At 41.3% G+C, this 13216-nt stretch overlaps 1 protein-coding gene across 1 annotated transcript; it reads right to left on the bottom strand.

Moving 5' to 3' along the window:
* Positions 1 to 957: 957 nt before the first annotated feature.
* On the bottom strand, positions 958 to 4952 carry LOC141018391 (probable G-protein coupled receptor 139). The gene is made up of 2 exons (XM_073493350.1): positions 4874 to 4952; positions 958 to 1982 (listed from the first exon to the last, which is right to left on the bottom strand). Exons 1-2 carry the CDS (start codon positions 4950 to 4952, stop codon positions 958 to 960), a joined length of 1104 nt encoding a protein of 367 aa, XP_073349451.1.
* Between the last annotated feature and the right edge of the window lie 8264 nt (positions 4953 to 13216).

The raw sequence follows: 13216 nt of genomic DNA, 5'->3' as shown, positions 1-13216 counted from the left end.
CATCCACATATACTTCATATATATTATCTGTATGTAGACTATAATCAACAAAACGAGTGGAGAACCAAGTTAGTAGCACTGGAAGGTTGTAGTAGTTTTTTAGTATCAGGCTAAATGCTAACATTATAATGCTAACATGGTTATAATGATAATGCTAACATGCTTATGTTTACCATATTCACCAACACTAAACACAACGCACAGCTGACACTGATGACGAATATGATTAGTTTTGCAGTCATTTGATCATGAACCTAAGTATTGGATTGATTAAATTTTCAACCTGATGGTGGCGCTAGAAGAAGAGGAAAGGGATCACTCAAGTTAATACATTTCATCCTCAGTGGAACATAAATGTCTGAACCATGTATCTTATCCATCCATCCCCTGATATTTCACTCAAAACCATGTGTCAACCTCATTGTGGCACTAGAGAATAAAGTCAGAGGATCGTTAAGGTACATCGTCTGGGAACCATGAATGTCAGCACCAAAACTTGTGCCAATCCATCTAGTTCATGTTAAGACATTTTGCTGGATAAGTGAAAATTTTGACATTGGACACCACATCATTCGCTGGACACCATCTGGAGCATCAAAGTCATTGGGATTCATCCTCTGGGGACCATGAATGCCTGTTCAAAATTTCATGGAAATACATCAGAAGTGTTTGAGATATTTCAGTCTGGACCAACATGATGCACCGACCAGAGTTGTGATTCCTAGAGCTATGAAGCTGGGTGGCTATAAACAAAAACACATACACACAAAAAAGAATTTTTGTTATTTAAAAAATTGCTTTTTTTTCTCAATATGGAGATGGCTATGTGTCAATAGCCCTTTAAAAAAGCTAGTTATTGGGACTCAAGTTAACATTACTTTGTCAAAATAAAAGTTCCAAGGCCAGGAAGGTTTCTTACGGTTAAAGTATAATTATATATAAAGTTGTGATCTTTATCTATTCTTCCAGATCCTTTCTACACTGTTTGAGATTGGTTAGGACTACTGTCACAGGGTCACTGGATGGTGAAGCTTTATGATCCACAACTGAGAATACCTTCATGGTGGTGTGGGTGAGGACAGAGCCTAGCTCACATGCCTTCACCTTACAAGTCACCACCTGGACAAGCTCCCGCCGGAAGCGCCGGCTGACCATGCAGTAGAGCAGGAAGTTGGTAGTGGAGTTGAGGTTTTGCAGCATGTTGGCCAAGTCTCCAGCCACATTGATGGGAATGCTGTAGTTGTTCCTGTCGAAGTTCTCCTTATTGTACTTGGTCCTCAGGATGCAGTATGTGACAAAGCGGGGCAGGCTGAGCACAACAAAAGCCACAGAGACGGTGCCCAGTAGCAGGATGGTCCTCCTCAACATGCCCCTGGTGCTCCTCCCATGCATGACGCGACGCTCCTCCTTGGTAAAGAGGTTGCTGGCGCGACACAGATAGTACCCAATGAGGTAGTTAAAGATGATGACCAACACAATGGGTATTCCCCCTGAAAGGAATGTGGTTATCCACACTGTAATAGTAGAGTAGGCTGCATTGCGGTAAAGACACCTGGGCAGCGTAACATTCTGCCCGTCCAGCGTAAAGTTGATCGATGTGACGATGTTAATCCAGCCCAGTGGCACAGAGACAAGATGTGACACTAGGACGATAGCCACACATGTCAGCTTAGTGACCCAGGCTTGGGATAAGTGCTGCTTAACCACCGTGCTACGGAGGACGAGGTAGCGCTCAATGGTGAACACTACCACTATCCAGGAAGAGCTGTAGAGCGATCCATACTGCAGGAAACCCAAGATGCCACACCAAGGGTGGGAGTGCCAGAAGGGCTGCTGTAGCCAGAAGGTGAGGGTCAGATCAATAAGGATCACCCACACCAGGTAGAATGTGTCCACAATGGCCAGACAGCTCAGGTACATGATGGCCGTTTTGGACATCCCGCATTTACGGAAGCAGATCATGTATAATGTAAAGATGTTGGCTGGAAGACAGGAACACAAAAGCCCAGATGGCTACATTAAATTTGACTGTCAGATCCTACTTTAAAGGTCCCATATTAAACTGTTTTTCATCAATTTCACACAGCTGTCAGAAGTCCAACAACACTGTATTCGAAATGTATTGCCCCAAACCCATCCGTGGTCTTGAATTTCAGCTGTCTAAAAGTCGCTCAAGTGAGCTCTACTGAGAACAGGCTGTTTCTGTGCTTGCACCTTTAAATGCTAATGTGCTCCGTCTGTCAACGCCTGCCTTGCCTGCTACACGCGCCTCTCAGGGAGAGGATGCCGCTTACGCTAGCGGTAGCATGCGCTAATGTTTACGGTGGATGTATCGTTATGGCTCGCCAAGATGCTGTCGTTCAACTGGTTGTATAAGCTTAATAAGCCAACACTCATGAATTTGTGTGTTGTCCACCATTACATGAGAGACTCCCCACTCCCTAACACAACCACACGGCTCCCATTCCCCACTGACCTGCAACAGGTAACATCTAAAAACAGCTAATGAAAGCTGTGTTTGTCTCCAACACAGTCTCCAAACTCTTGGACACTGTTCGCATAGTCTCTGTCTCCAGTCTGCACGTTTCCAGACTTTTTACTGTGACAGCCAAGCTCCCTCGTAATATTATTAACATTAAACTCGCTTCAAACGCCATTGCATAGCAGACCAAAGCGGAGCTAACTAGTTAGCCAATTTCAAGCTGACTTCACCATACTCATAGGCAACTGTAAATACTATCAAAACGTGGCGACACTTACCTGTGGCTCAGGTGCAGTTGCTGGGTCCCGTATGGTTGGGACTGATCCTTTTACGAGGGTCAGTGTCAAGGCAAAGCCAGCTTTGTACTGACCCTCGTAACTGAAGCAGTCTGATGTGAAGTGGTTAGCACACACAAACAAACTTACAGGAACCGTAGCCGGCACGTTGTCGCTAAAAATGAAACGCAACCACTGTCTCTTCTGTTCTTCTGTAGCTGGGACAGAATATAGGCACTTATATTGAGCAACAACATTGCGAAATACTGCTATCTTACCGCTGGACACATCGAACTTCACCTCGGGGATGAACACACCCCTCTCGGATATCTCCGGGGAGAGGGGGGAGTGTTTTTGTGCAGAGGAGCCCGGCCTATGCAAATCACTCCTGTTGTTAGGTAACAACAGGAGCTGAATCTGAACAGCCTGTAGGAGCCCCGTTTTACCAGTGGGTGGGCTGCAGAGACCATGCAGGACTCGTTTGCTTTCCTCATTCTGGAGTTGGTAGGCTCAGGGAGGACCAGTTTATATATGTAGAGACCAGAGAAAACGTGTTTTTCATAATATGGGACCTTTAAATGATTACCAATGACTTTATAAATACATGTGTTGGTTTTGTTTTGGCCACTTTGGGGCAGCAAGAGAAGAAGCCGAAAACACAACATTCAACATCACTTTACATTAACGTATAAGCAATCGTTTAATTAAACAATCACACAGACATAGAGCAACATTAGCACTCATTTTGTTTTTTGGCCACCTGAAAAAGTCCAATCTCCTGTTTTTGGTTTGGTCTGAAAGAAATTGCTTTCCAAGAAGTGATTTTTTTGTTTGTTTTGTTTGTTTGAATTTTCCAGCTTGTCACCAATGAAAAAAACATTTATAAGAGCAGTGATTATTGGCCTGAAAATCGAAACGAGTTAGAATATGCTTAAACGAAATGTAGAGCTGACGACATCTACAGTTCTAACTCTCTGTTCTCACTGTTATTGACCACTTTCAAATTACCATAGATATATACATTAGATTAATTGATAGCATATTGATTAGCGCAAATAAAGTATTATAATGTTTAATAAATCAGTTCTAATGTTTTGGTGTGTAAAAAGAAGGACATTTTAGGGTTAGGGTTAGGATAGAGAAGTTATCCTTTCAAACATATGGTTAACAATTGTTTGTTAACAACAATTTTTATGTTAACAAAGTTGTTAAAATTGTTTGTTAACAACTATTTTAATCTAAACCATCTTTCCTAAACCTAAATCTATTTTTGTTGCCTAAACATAACCAGTGACAGAACACTGACAAGAAAAACAAGGTTAAAAGAAAACTTGTTGTAACTGGTTTATTAAGTTTGCTGGTTGCTGACATGTGGCCATGCTATGGCCTGCTTGTGGCTCAGTTGTGGCAAACAGGAGCTGACCTCCCAAGTGCCTAATTCTATGCGCTATATGGGCCAGATGAACGTATCTGGTGTGGGCCAGATCTGGGCAACAATTTTGCTATCTGGGTTAACTCTGTCATCTTTGCAGCACCTAGATTAGTTCAAAGGCTGGAACAACACCAACATGAGCTGCAAAGCTATGACATCACAACAACGTGATTGATCAGTCTCAGTGATGGTTCTGGAACAATATTAATATGATGTTCTAGGAACAGCACCAGCAACATTAGGAACTATTTCAGATACACCCAGATAACAGATACATTTTCTAATTTTATTTGAATGTGGGTTTGACTGCCTGTATATCCAAAATTGCAGGACAATTCCTTTAACAGCAGACTAACTGTAGACTTGCAGTAATGTTAGTAATTCAATAATAAATGGTTATTGACCTGGATATCTGAGGGCAGCAGTGGGTCATAGTGTGCAGGGAAGATACAAGATGAGCTACAAGTGATTGATTAACAATAATAAAGTCATTAGTATAAACATTAGCCTGATCATGACTTGTTTTAACATGCTGAATTGTTTTGTGTCTGTGTACGACTACTCCACGTGCCTTAAATTGCCCCCTGGGGACATTGAATTGAATTGAATTGAATGGCTAGGTACCTGATAAAGCCTATTCAAGCATGGACACCCAAAGACCAAACAAGATGACAAGATACATACCTGGAATACCTATGATGCAAAGGAGCGGGTAGTAGATCTTCTGAACAGTGACAAGGATGGTGACGCTAGCTCCCCCCATGGTTCACTGATCACCTGGAAGTAGCTCACATGCTAATACCTGCAATAAAGCCATTAAGGAGGCGGAGGGAAAGAGGAGTACAAGAAACAGATACTGGGGCTACTTTGCACATTTTGTGCTATAATTTGGAAAATTAGTACAATTATCAACTAAATTACTGAAATGTACACATGAGGACAATTAATCATAAAGCTTATTTAATTGACTTTGAAATGATTTCAGAGAGGTCACTCTTTGGTCAATCTTTCTCAGAATAATTATTATTTTGATCAGCTTTGTTGACATTAGACAGCTCCGTATATGTTGTAGAAGACATATTAATCAGCTCCAATGTTAAACTGAGCCATACAGCTGATTACTCACAATCAGTGCAGGATGGAAGCTGGTCTGTCTTCTTGCTTTTGTTGGTTATTATCTTTTAAATGTAATTTTTAAATTGTCTTAATGTCTTATTTTTTATTTAATTGATTTTTATTGTATTTGAACACCCCTGTAAAGCAGCTTGTTTTGTCTTGTGTCTGAATGGTGCAATATAAACTTTTATCAGTCTCTAACTGCCTGGAAAACTGCTGCCCGATGTTATATAATAACAGTACATAAAGATCCACTATTATCTTGATCACACACATGTGATCCCCATAGCTTTCTGTCTAATGGTTGTTTTATTCAGACTTACTTTAACATATCATAAAAAACCTTTTCATAGAAAGCTTTTTTACATCTTTTCTTCATCATTTTGTTTAATCATTGATCTAATATCTGGACTGATCCAGGTTAAATATCTTTATCTGTGTTAAAATGTCAGCTGTGAATATCAAAATGGATCAGACGTACCTGGTGTCTATAGGACCTCTGTGCTGTGTTCTATAGCTATGAAGGTGTCAAACAGAGGAGGCTTCTTTGACAGCGTTGCTACCAGCTGTTTGTCTCTACAAGGACAAGAGCATCAATGATATGAGGACGGATAGGTGGGATGGCTCCAGCTGCTTCCTATGAAACTTCAGCAGGAGGGAGTCACATCACCTGACCAGCTGATGTGAAGGCTCAGTTGTTCCTGAATAATAGTGATGGGCAGATCGATCCAAATATCGATAATATCGATACCAACGTTGGTATATATGTATATATATATATATATATATATATATATATATATATATATATGTATATATATATATATATATATATATATATACCAGTGTAATGACATTGATACTTTAGTTTCAGTCTCTCTCCTGTATGCACTGCTGCAGTTTCATCAAAGAGGCGCCCTGGCTGTCTGTGTCTGTGTAAGTGCCGCTGCTTTCAAGTGCTGCTCCTGTCACAGCACGGAGCAGGCACACTCTGCTCCTCCTCCCCCCTCTTGTGATTTGACGTTGTACCATCACGTGACTCAGGCAAACAAGCACGCAAGCAGGCTCAGCAAACAGCACACACACACAAGCAGCACAGAGACAGAGCAGAAGAATGTCAGAGAGGAAGAGGAAGCGTCGTGTGGCTGTATTTTCAGGTCGAAATGAACGGCAGGCTGTATAATTTGTAAAAAGGCTGTAAGATACAGTGGTAACACAACAAATGTATACAAGCATATGAAAAATCATGCGAAAGAAAACAAAAAATAAAAGAATTTAAATTTAAATTTAAAACATATGTTGTGGAGTGATAATTGTGTACACTTTGTTTATTTAAGAAAAAAATCCAGAAAAGAAGTGCAATGAAGGGAGAAATTTTAATTTAATTATTGTGTTATAGTTTCTGAACACTATAAAATAATTTGTTTTAATTTGTTCTCGAGTGATAATTTTGTGCAGACATGACATGACAGTGTATGAGGAAACATTGTCTTGTTACTGTTCTATTGTTTCTGAACAAAAACTTTTATTATGATAATAAAGTATTTTCTATTTACCTATAAACTTTACCCAAATTCTGTCCTGGGTTATAACTAATTAATAATAACCATAAAAACACTTAAAAGTCATGAAAATTCATTCAGATTTAGCAATTTTTTGTTATATTGTGAAGACAGTCTAGACACGGGTCTCTTCAATTAAAAAAAGGTTTTGTTGGAGCCCAGACCCAGACAGAAGTCACACCACAAGCCTCAGTCGCTCTTCCTCTTACATTTAGCCTTTCCACAGTACAATAGTAATCTAACTAACACTAAAGTGTGATGTTTTACCCAAGAGGCCCAGTGTACAATTAGCCTTTTGCTTGTCGACAGTTGTGTATTGTGCCTATGCAAATCAACCCATACTTTAGATCAGGGTCTGCCAGACGCCCTCCCCACTGTTGCTGAGCGCAAACTTTTTTTTTTCTAAACTTTGCAGCCCTGTTGTGAACTTCTGTCTTCACTGATCAGTGAATAAAACTCACCTGAACCAGCCACAGAGTTAAACCTGAGTGATTATTTTTTGTTGTAAAAAGTTGCCGGCAACTCGCTAAGCCTGGGCTTTTGGACATCAGACGTCTGGGTGAAGTGATTTGGAATATAACTGCCTCTTTTCCCTTCTTCCCTGTCCTTATCTGAACAGGTCCTGTTTTTCACTGAATAGAGTCCAGTGGTTAGGGGATCAGCACGGAACTGGTGGTTTGAGTCCACTGCTTTGTTTTATGTTTTCCTTACTAGAGAGTATTAGCATCTGGCTGTATGTGTGTGTGTGTTGGAATTGGAAATAAGTACAGATATACATACAGGTATCTCTGCTATGACTACCAATTTGCAATACAATTTTTGTTTGTCAGTTTTGTTCTTTGGTTTGTTTGGAGTTTTTTTTTTTAACATTAGCTTGGTTAAAATTCGCAGTGACTGGTAGTTCAGGTTCCCAGTGAAAATTCATGTGTTCACACTTTGTACAGACCTATTGTTATACTGTAGGGGCTTATGTTACCCATTGTCCTTCTTTCTTTCTGATATGGCTGGATTTTGTTTCAATATCCATTGCTGGTAGTTGTTCAAGTTATATAGATGTTGTATCTCAAATTTTCTAGAAATTTCTGTTGTTTTTGTTTGACTTGATTTAATTTTGCCAAAGTGTGAAGCCACATGGTTGAGCATATGCTTCAGTGTTTCCCACACATTAATTTATTTGTGGCGGTCTGCCACAATATCAACATTGCCCGCCACATATTGATTTTCTATTTTTGGAGCCATGCATCCCGTTCTCACTAACTCACTCAAGACAGCACACCCAACATTGAATAGCATGATGTTATATACTCTGATACAGTGGATGGCGGTGTGGTTTTTAGTCCACTGGTAAAACCAACGAAAAAGAGGAGGAGGACTATTTAACGCAGTTGGCTTGAGCGTAACTTCCTCTGCAAAGAAGACGACTGGCCTCATCGTCGAGATCAAGCCCCTACAAAGAGCCCCAGACCTTGAAGACAGTTTTTGTCGTGGCCAAGCCTTGTAATTACATCGTCATGTGATGCACTGGGGACTTTTTCCCATAAGCTAACATTGTGAAAGACTTGTATGTAAAATGGTAATAAAAGCCGCACAACCCCTGCAAAATGACTCGTTTTACCATCAGAATTTGGGCAATTCAGTCCAATACAATTTGGAGAGTCTAGAGGAGCCGCCCAATTACATTTTATCCCCATCCAAGTTAGCTCGGCGCTAAACCAGAAGTAAGCTGACTTGGTCGGCGGAAGTCTCGAGTGCGCATGCTCTATGGCACCCCAGCTGGACAGCCACCACCACAATTAAAGTCTGATTCTGTTGGAAACACTGTGCTTATTTTGTTATCTTTAAATGTGTGAATCCTAATGCTTACAAAATTATCGATTCCTCCTCATCATAAAGCAAACTACCTCAAAGCCAAAATCGTGTGTTTGAGGTTTCTTGGAAACTTCTATTTGAATTCCTTTAAGTTTCAATTTTGACTTTATCCTTTTCATTTTTCATCCGTAATATTTTTTGTATTCTTCTTTTATTTCACATCTTTATTTTCTCACAATTTTATTGCTGTTTATTTTCATTTGTTTTTTTCTCAAAAAAAGGTTTAGGGTTTTTGTTCATTCTTTTTCTTGAGCTTTTGTTTGTTTTGTTCTTCTTAGTTGTTTATTTTTTATTTTAGTTTTCTTTTGTTTTTAGTAGTTGAGATGAGTTAAAACCAAAGCAGAAAGTGGGTTCCTGATAGAGGAACCCTGACCTGGTATATGTACGTGTTGTAATGTTGGAAGCAATTGTATTGGGGATGTACCAGAGTGTACCACATGGACAAAAAAGATGAATGTTTTCCATTAGAGGGTTCACTTGACAAGAGTGTGCAAGAGGGGTTAAAGAAGGTTTTACAAGAAAAATAAAAGACTGGAAAGTTGAAAAAGCAGATTAATGGGGTATAATATATGGCCTAGTTGGAGGAGTTTGGCTAACTTGCTGGCATTGTTTTGTCTTTCAGTCTAAAGGACACTGTTACATTCGGGCACTTTCTGTGGCAGATACTGGTGGTGTTGGTGTTTTCTGTTGTGCTCGCAGAGGTGCATGGAGAAGCTTGGCGGAGCCGGCCATTCCCCAGAGCAGCTGAGACCCACACACCTGCAGCAGGTTGGAGAATCAGCGCCTGCTTATAAGCCCTGCTCTTGGCGTTACCTGCTGCCAGATCATTTTATCTCCCGACGTGGTATATGGCTCCGACTAGATCTGTACACGTTAAATCGACTAGTGTGTTTATTTGTTCTCCTGTGGAAATTGAACTTGTCTTTTGTGTTTCTCTCTTGTTCAGTATTGACCGGCATCCCGGCCACCAGTGATCCTGCTCCAGCCACCCAGCTCTCTGTACCTCTCCAGCCAACTCCACTACCCTGTGTCTCTCGGAGGTCTCAGCCTCGCCACGCTTCACCAGCGCCACCATGGTCTCCCTCACCCTTGCCTACACAGTTCCCCGACGGGGATTCATCCCTGGACCCCTCATCATCTGCATCTGCTCTTATCTCGACAATAAAGCACCCTGTACTCTATTCCCTGCCCCCGTCTCCGCTTCTGGGTTCACTCACCTGAAACTCAGTGTAACAGACACAGTTGAAAAACAGCAACAAAGGGACAATAATACTTGAATGATTGCAAAGACTGATAAGAAAGTTGATAAAAAGAACTAAAAAGACCCACATGAGAACACATTTATCAACACCACACAGCAAGAGTGAAGTACAGTTGAAGGTTTATTACAAAGTTTTAGCAAGGGCTCAATTACTATCAATCATTATCAAGAATATGGACTGATAAGAGATCACAATTCAGTATATAATAGAGATGAATCTAAAAGAGCTGAGGCTGGTTAAAATACTTAGATGTAGTAGAGATTGAGAGGGTCAAGCCTTCCAGTAAGCCTTTCCCTTCTTGCTTTAAGTCCAATCCCTTGCGGCAATACACGACCCAGCCCAAGGTCCCCAGATTTCCTCAAAGTCCAAACTCCTTGCCAGCAGAGTGAACAAAAGAACTCCAATGTCCAAATAATAATCCACAGTTGTTTGGTAAAAATGGTTAATCCTCCTTGTGCTCTGTTATCCTTGGATCCAACTGCGAATCTCTTGAAGTCCATTCTGCAATGACGGGCTGCTCACATACATCGTCTTGTAGGTTAATCCAAGGTAGTGGAGTGCATTTTTACACTCTGTCAGCTGGCCATCTATTGCTTAAGAGGGAGATTTTGCTTACTTCCTTATAAGGCCATGCAGCCGCTTACGGTAGCAGGATGACTTAATGGTCAACTGTTTCGGTCAACTTTTTCTCGCAAACTCATTGTGATATCTCGACTTTTATCCCACTTCGGCTTGTATATTACTTTTGTCTGATTAATCCCCTCATTCAATTCTGTACCTGTTTGTCATTTTTATAACTTCATTATAACTTCATTGTAACTTCATTGTAATCATGACAACAATCATTACACATTTGATTATTAATACAATACGCTAATAGCAGAGCTCATATATTTCTTAATCACTTGTTATAACTAGGTATAATGTCCTTTTACTTGCCAATGGCATATGGCCAGTGTGTAGAGATCTCAACTCTTTTGACAACAGCCAAGTCAAGGACTATTGAAAAACATGTCCAGAATGCCAGTTGACAGCAGGAAAAGCCACTGCCCCTGTACCTGTAGTTCCACTTCCCATCATCAGCACTTTGTGTGAGCACATAGGAGTAGATATAGTAGGCTTAGTGGAGAGGAGCCAGGCAGGGAATAAGTTTATCCTGGTGATTAGTGACTATGCCACCAGACACCCTGAGGCTTTCTCTTTGAGCGACGTGACAGCTAAGCAGATAAGTTCAGCCTTGCTTAAGTTTTTCTCTCAGGTAGGAATCCCCAAGGAAGTGTTGACAGATCGGGGCCCCAACTTCATGATGGGGCCCCGATCTGGTTGCCATTTTTTTTGTTTGCATACCGAAAAGTTGCCCAGGCCTCAACAGGCTTTTACCTTTCGAGCTGTGTTATGCCCACCAGGTCAGAGGTCCCTTGGATGTGCTCCGTGAAACCTGGGAGGGGCCTGGAAAGTCTGCAGGAGCAGCTCATGAAGTCCTGCAACTGCCAGAGAGAACCTCCTCCAGGCACAGGCAAAGCAGAAGCAATGGTACCACCGGTCAGCCAGACAGCACAGTTTTGAACCTGGTGAGGAAGTCCTGTTGCTTTTTGCTCTGCAGCTCAGAGCAAAAATTGTTGGCAAAGTGGCAGGGCCCCTACCAAGTCAAACAGAAAATGGGTCTTATGACATACCAAATCTACATGCCTGACCAGAAACAGCCGTTGCAGACTTTCCATATAAACATGCTGAAAAAATGGCACCCTAATCCCACAATTCCACCACCAGCAATTCACTCTCTATTCATCAAGGCTGTGAGGGAGGAAGAGGAGCCAGTGGAGCAGTACCTACCAGGATCAGAGAGGGAGCCACAGTTGGATTTGGACCACTTGGAGGAGGAGAAGAGGAAGGAGCTATTTCAAATCTAGCCCCTGCACCTGGTCCGGGAAACTCCTGGCTGCACAGAGGTCAAACACCACCACATAAGGGTCCCGGAGCGCCTGCTGCCAGTGCTAAAGAGAAGGCTAGAGGTGATGAGGGAACATGGGGTTATTGAGCCATCTTTCAGTGTGTGGAGCAGCCCAATCATCTTGGTGCCCAAGAAATACTGAACCACTGATATAAGCTGATGGTTAGTTAATTGATTGGCTAATTGTCATCTCCTGCAGTAGGAGGAGTTTCTGCCTATATAAGCAGGAGGTTGGAGTGGCTTGCGAGAGTCAATGAATGCAGGTGAACAGGCTGCAGAGGCTAAAAGCTGCAAGGGCCCCAACTTAAAGGGGGCATAGCCTGGTAAAGTGTTTTTCCTCAGTTTACCTTAAGTTTTCCTTTTTTTCCATTGGAAAGTTTCCAAATTACTGTTTCTTTAGTTTTTGTTTTTTTGGTTTCATTGGTTTGGGCCAAGCTGATCAACATTGTAAATATGCTGCACACTTCTCCTGCTGAAAAGGAAAATAAAAGAAACTGCTGAACAGTTAAAGAGCCTCATTGTTGCCTCCAACCTTAAACTGACAAATTCATTCAAAAACTTAAACAAATTGTGATTTGTTGAAGTCATCTGCTCTCTGCTGTACTAGATAATCAGTGCCCCCTCATCAAGACCAAGATTAACTGGCCACAGACTCTCCAACTGACCAAACTGAGGCTGATGCTGTATTTGATTGTCTGTATGAAACACTACGTGAGTTTGCCCCTTTGATAGCCAACTGGGAAAAAAATGAATTAGTGTAAACAAAATGAGAATGAACTGCCTCAAGAATACCAGTTAAGGTTGACTAATGAGTTCAAGAGACACTCAAGTTTGAAACCAGATCAGTGGAGTACACTTTTTGTAAGTTACTATGTGTATGGAATGTTGCAGAGCATATCTGAGTCTTTGAAACAGTTGTGTGTCTCATGGCAAATAAAAGATACATTTTTAGATGAAAGAGAAAGAAACCAAAACAGCCCAAAAGTTGTTAGATGTTCAGACCAAAGTATATGAAAAAATGCGAGAAAAAACAAAAAACAATCTAGATAGACCGATGCACAATAGAAGAGATAGACAGGAAGATAGACAGGACAAACAACCATTTAAATGGTATTTAAATCCTGGCGAAAACAGACCATGCCAAGGGTGTGGACAATGTGGACATTGGATTAGAAGCTGTCCTAATCGACAACAGACTACTCCACCTCCTGAGGTTGCCCCCTGGACAGTTGCTAGGCCTTTTCTTAACGACTCTGAAACTCGGAGC

The sequence above is a fragment of the Pagrus major genome, chromosome 22 (genome assembly GCF_040436345.1).
Source record: "Pagrus major chromosome 22, Pma_NU_1.0".
Taxonomy (NCBI): domain Eukaryota; kingdom Metazoa; phylum Chordata; class Actinopteri; order Spariformes; family Sparidae; genus Pagrus; species Pagrus major.
This window is presented reverse-complemented; position numbering and strand designations above follow the sequence as displayed.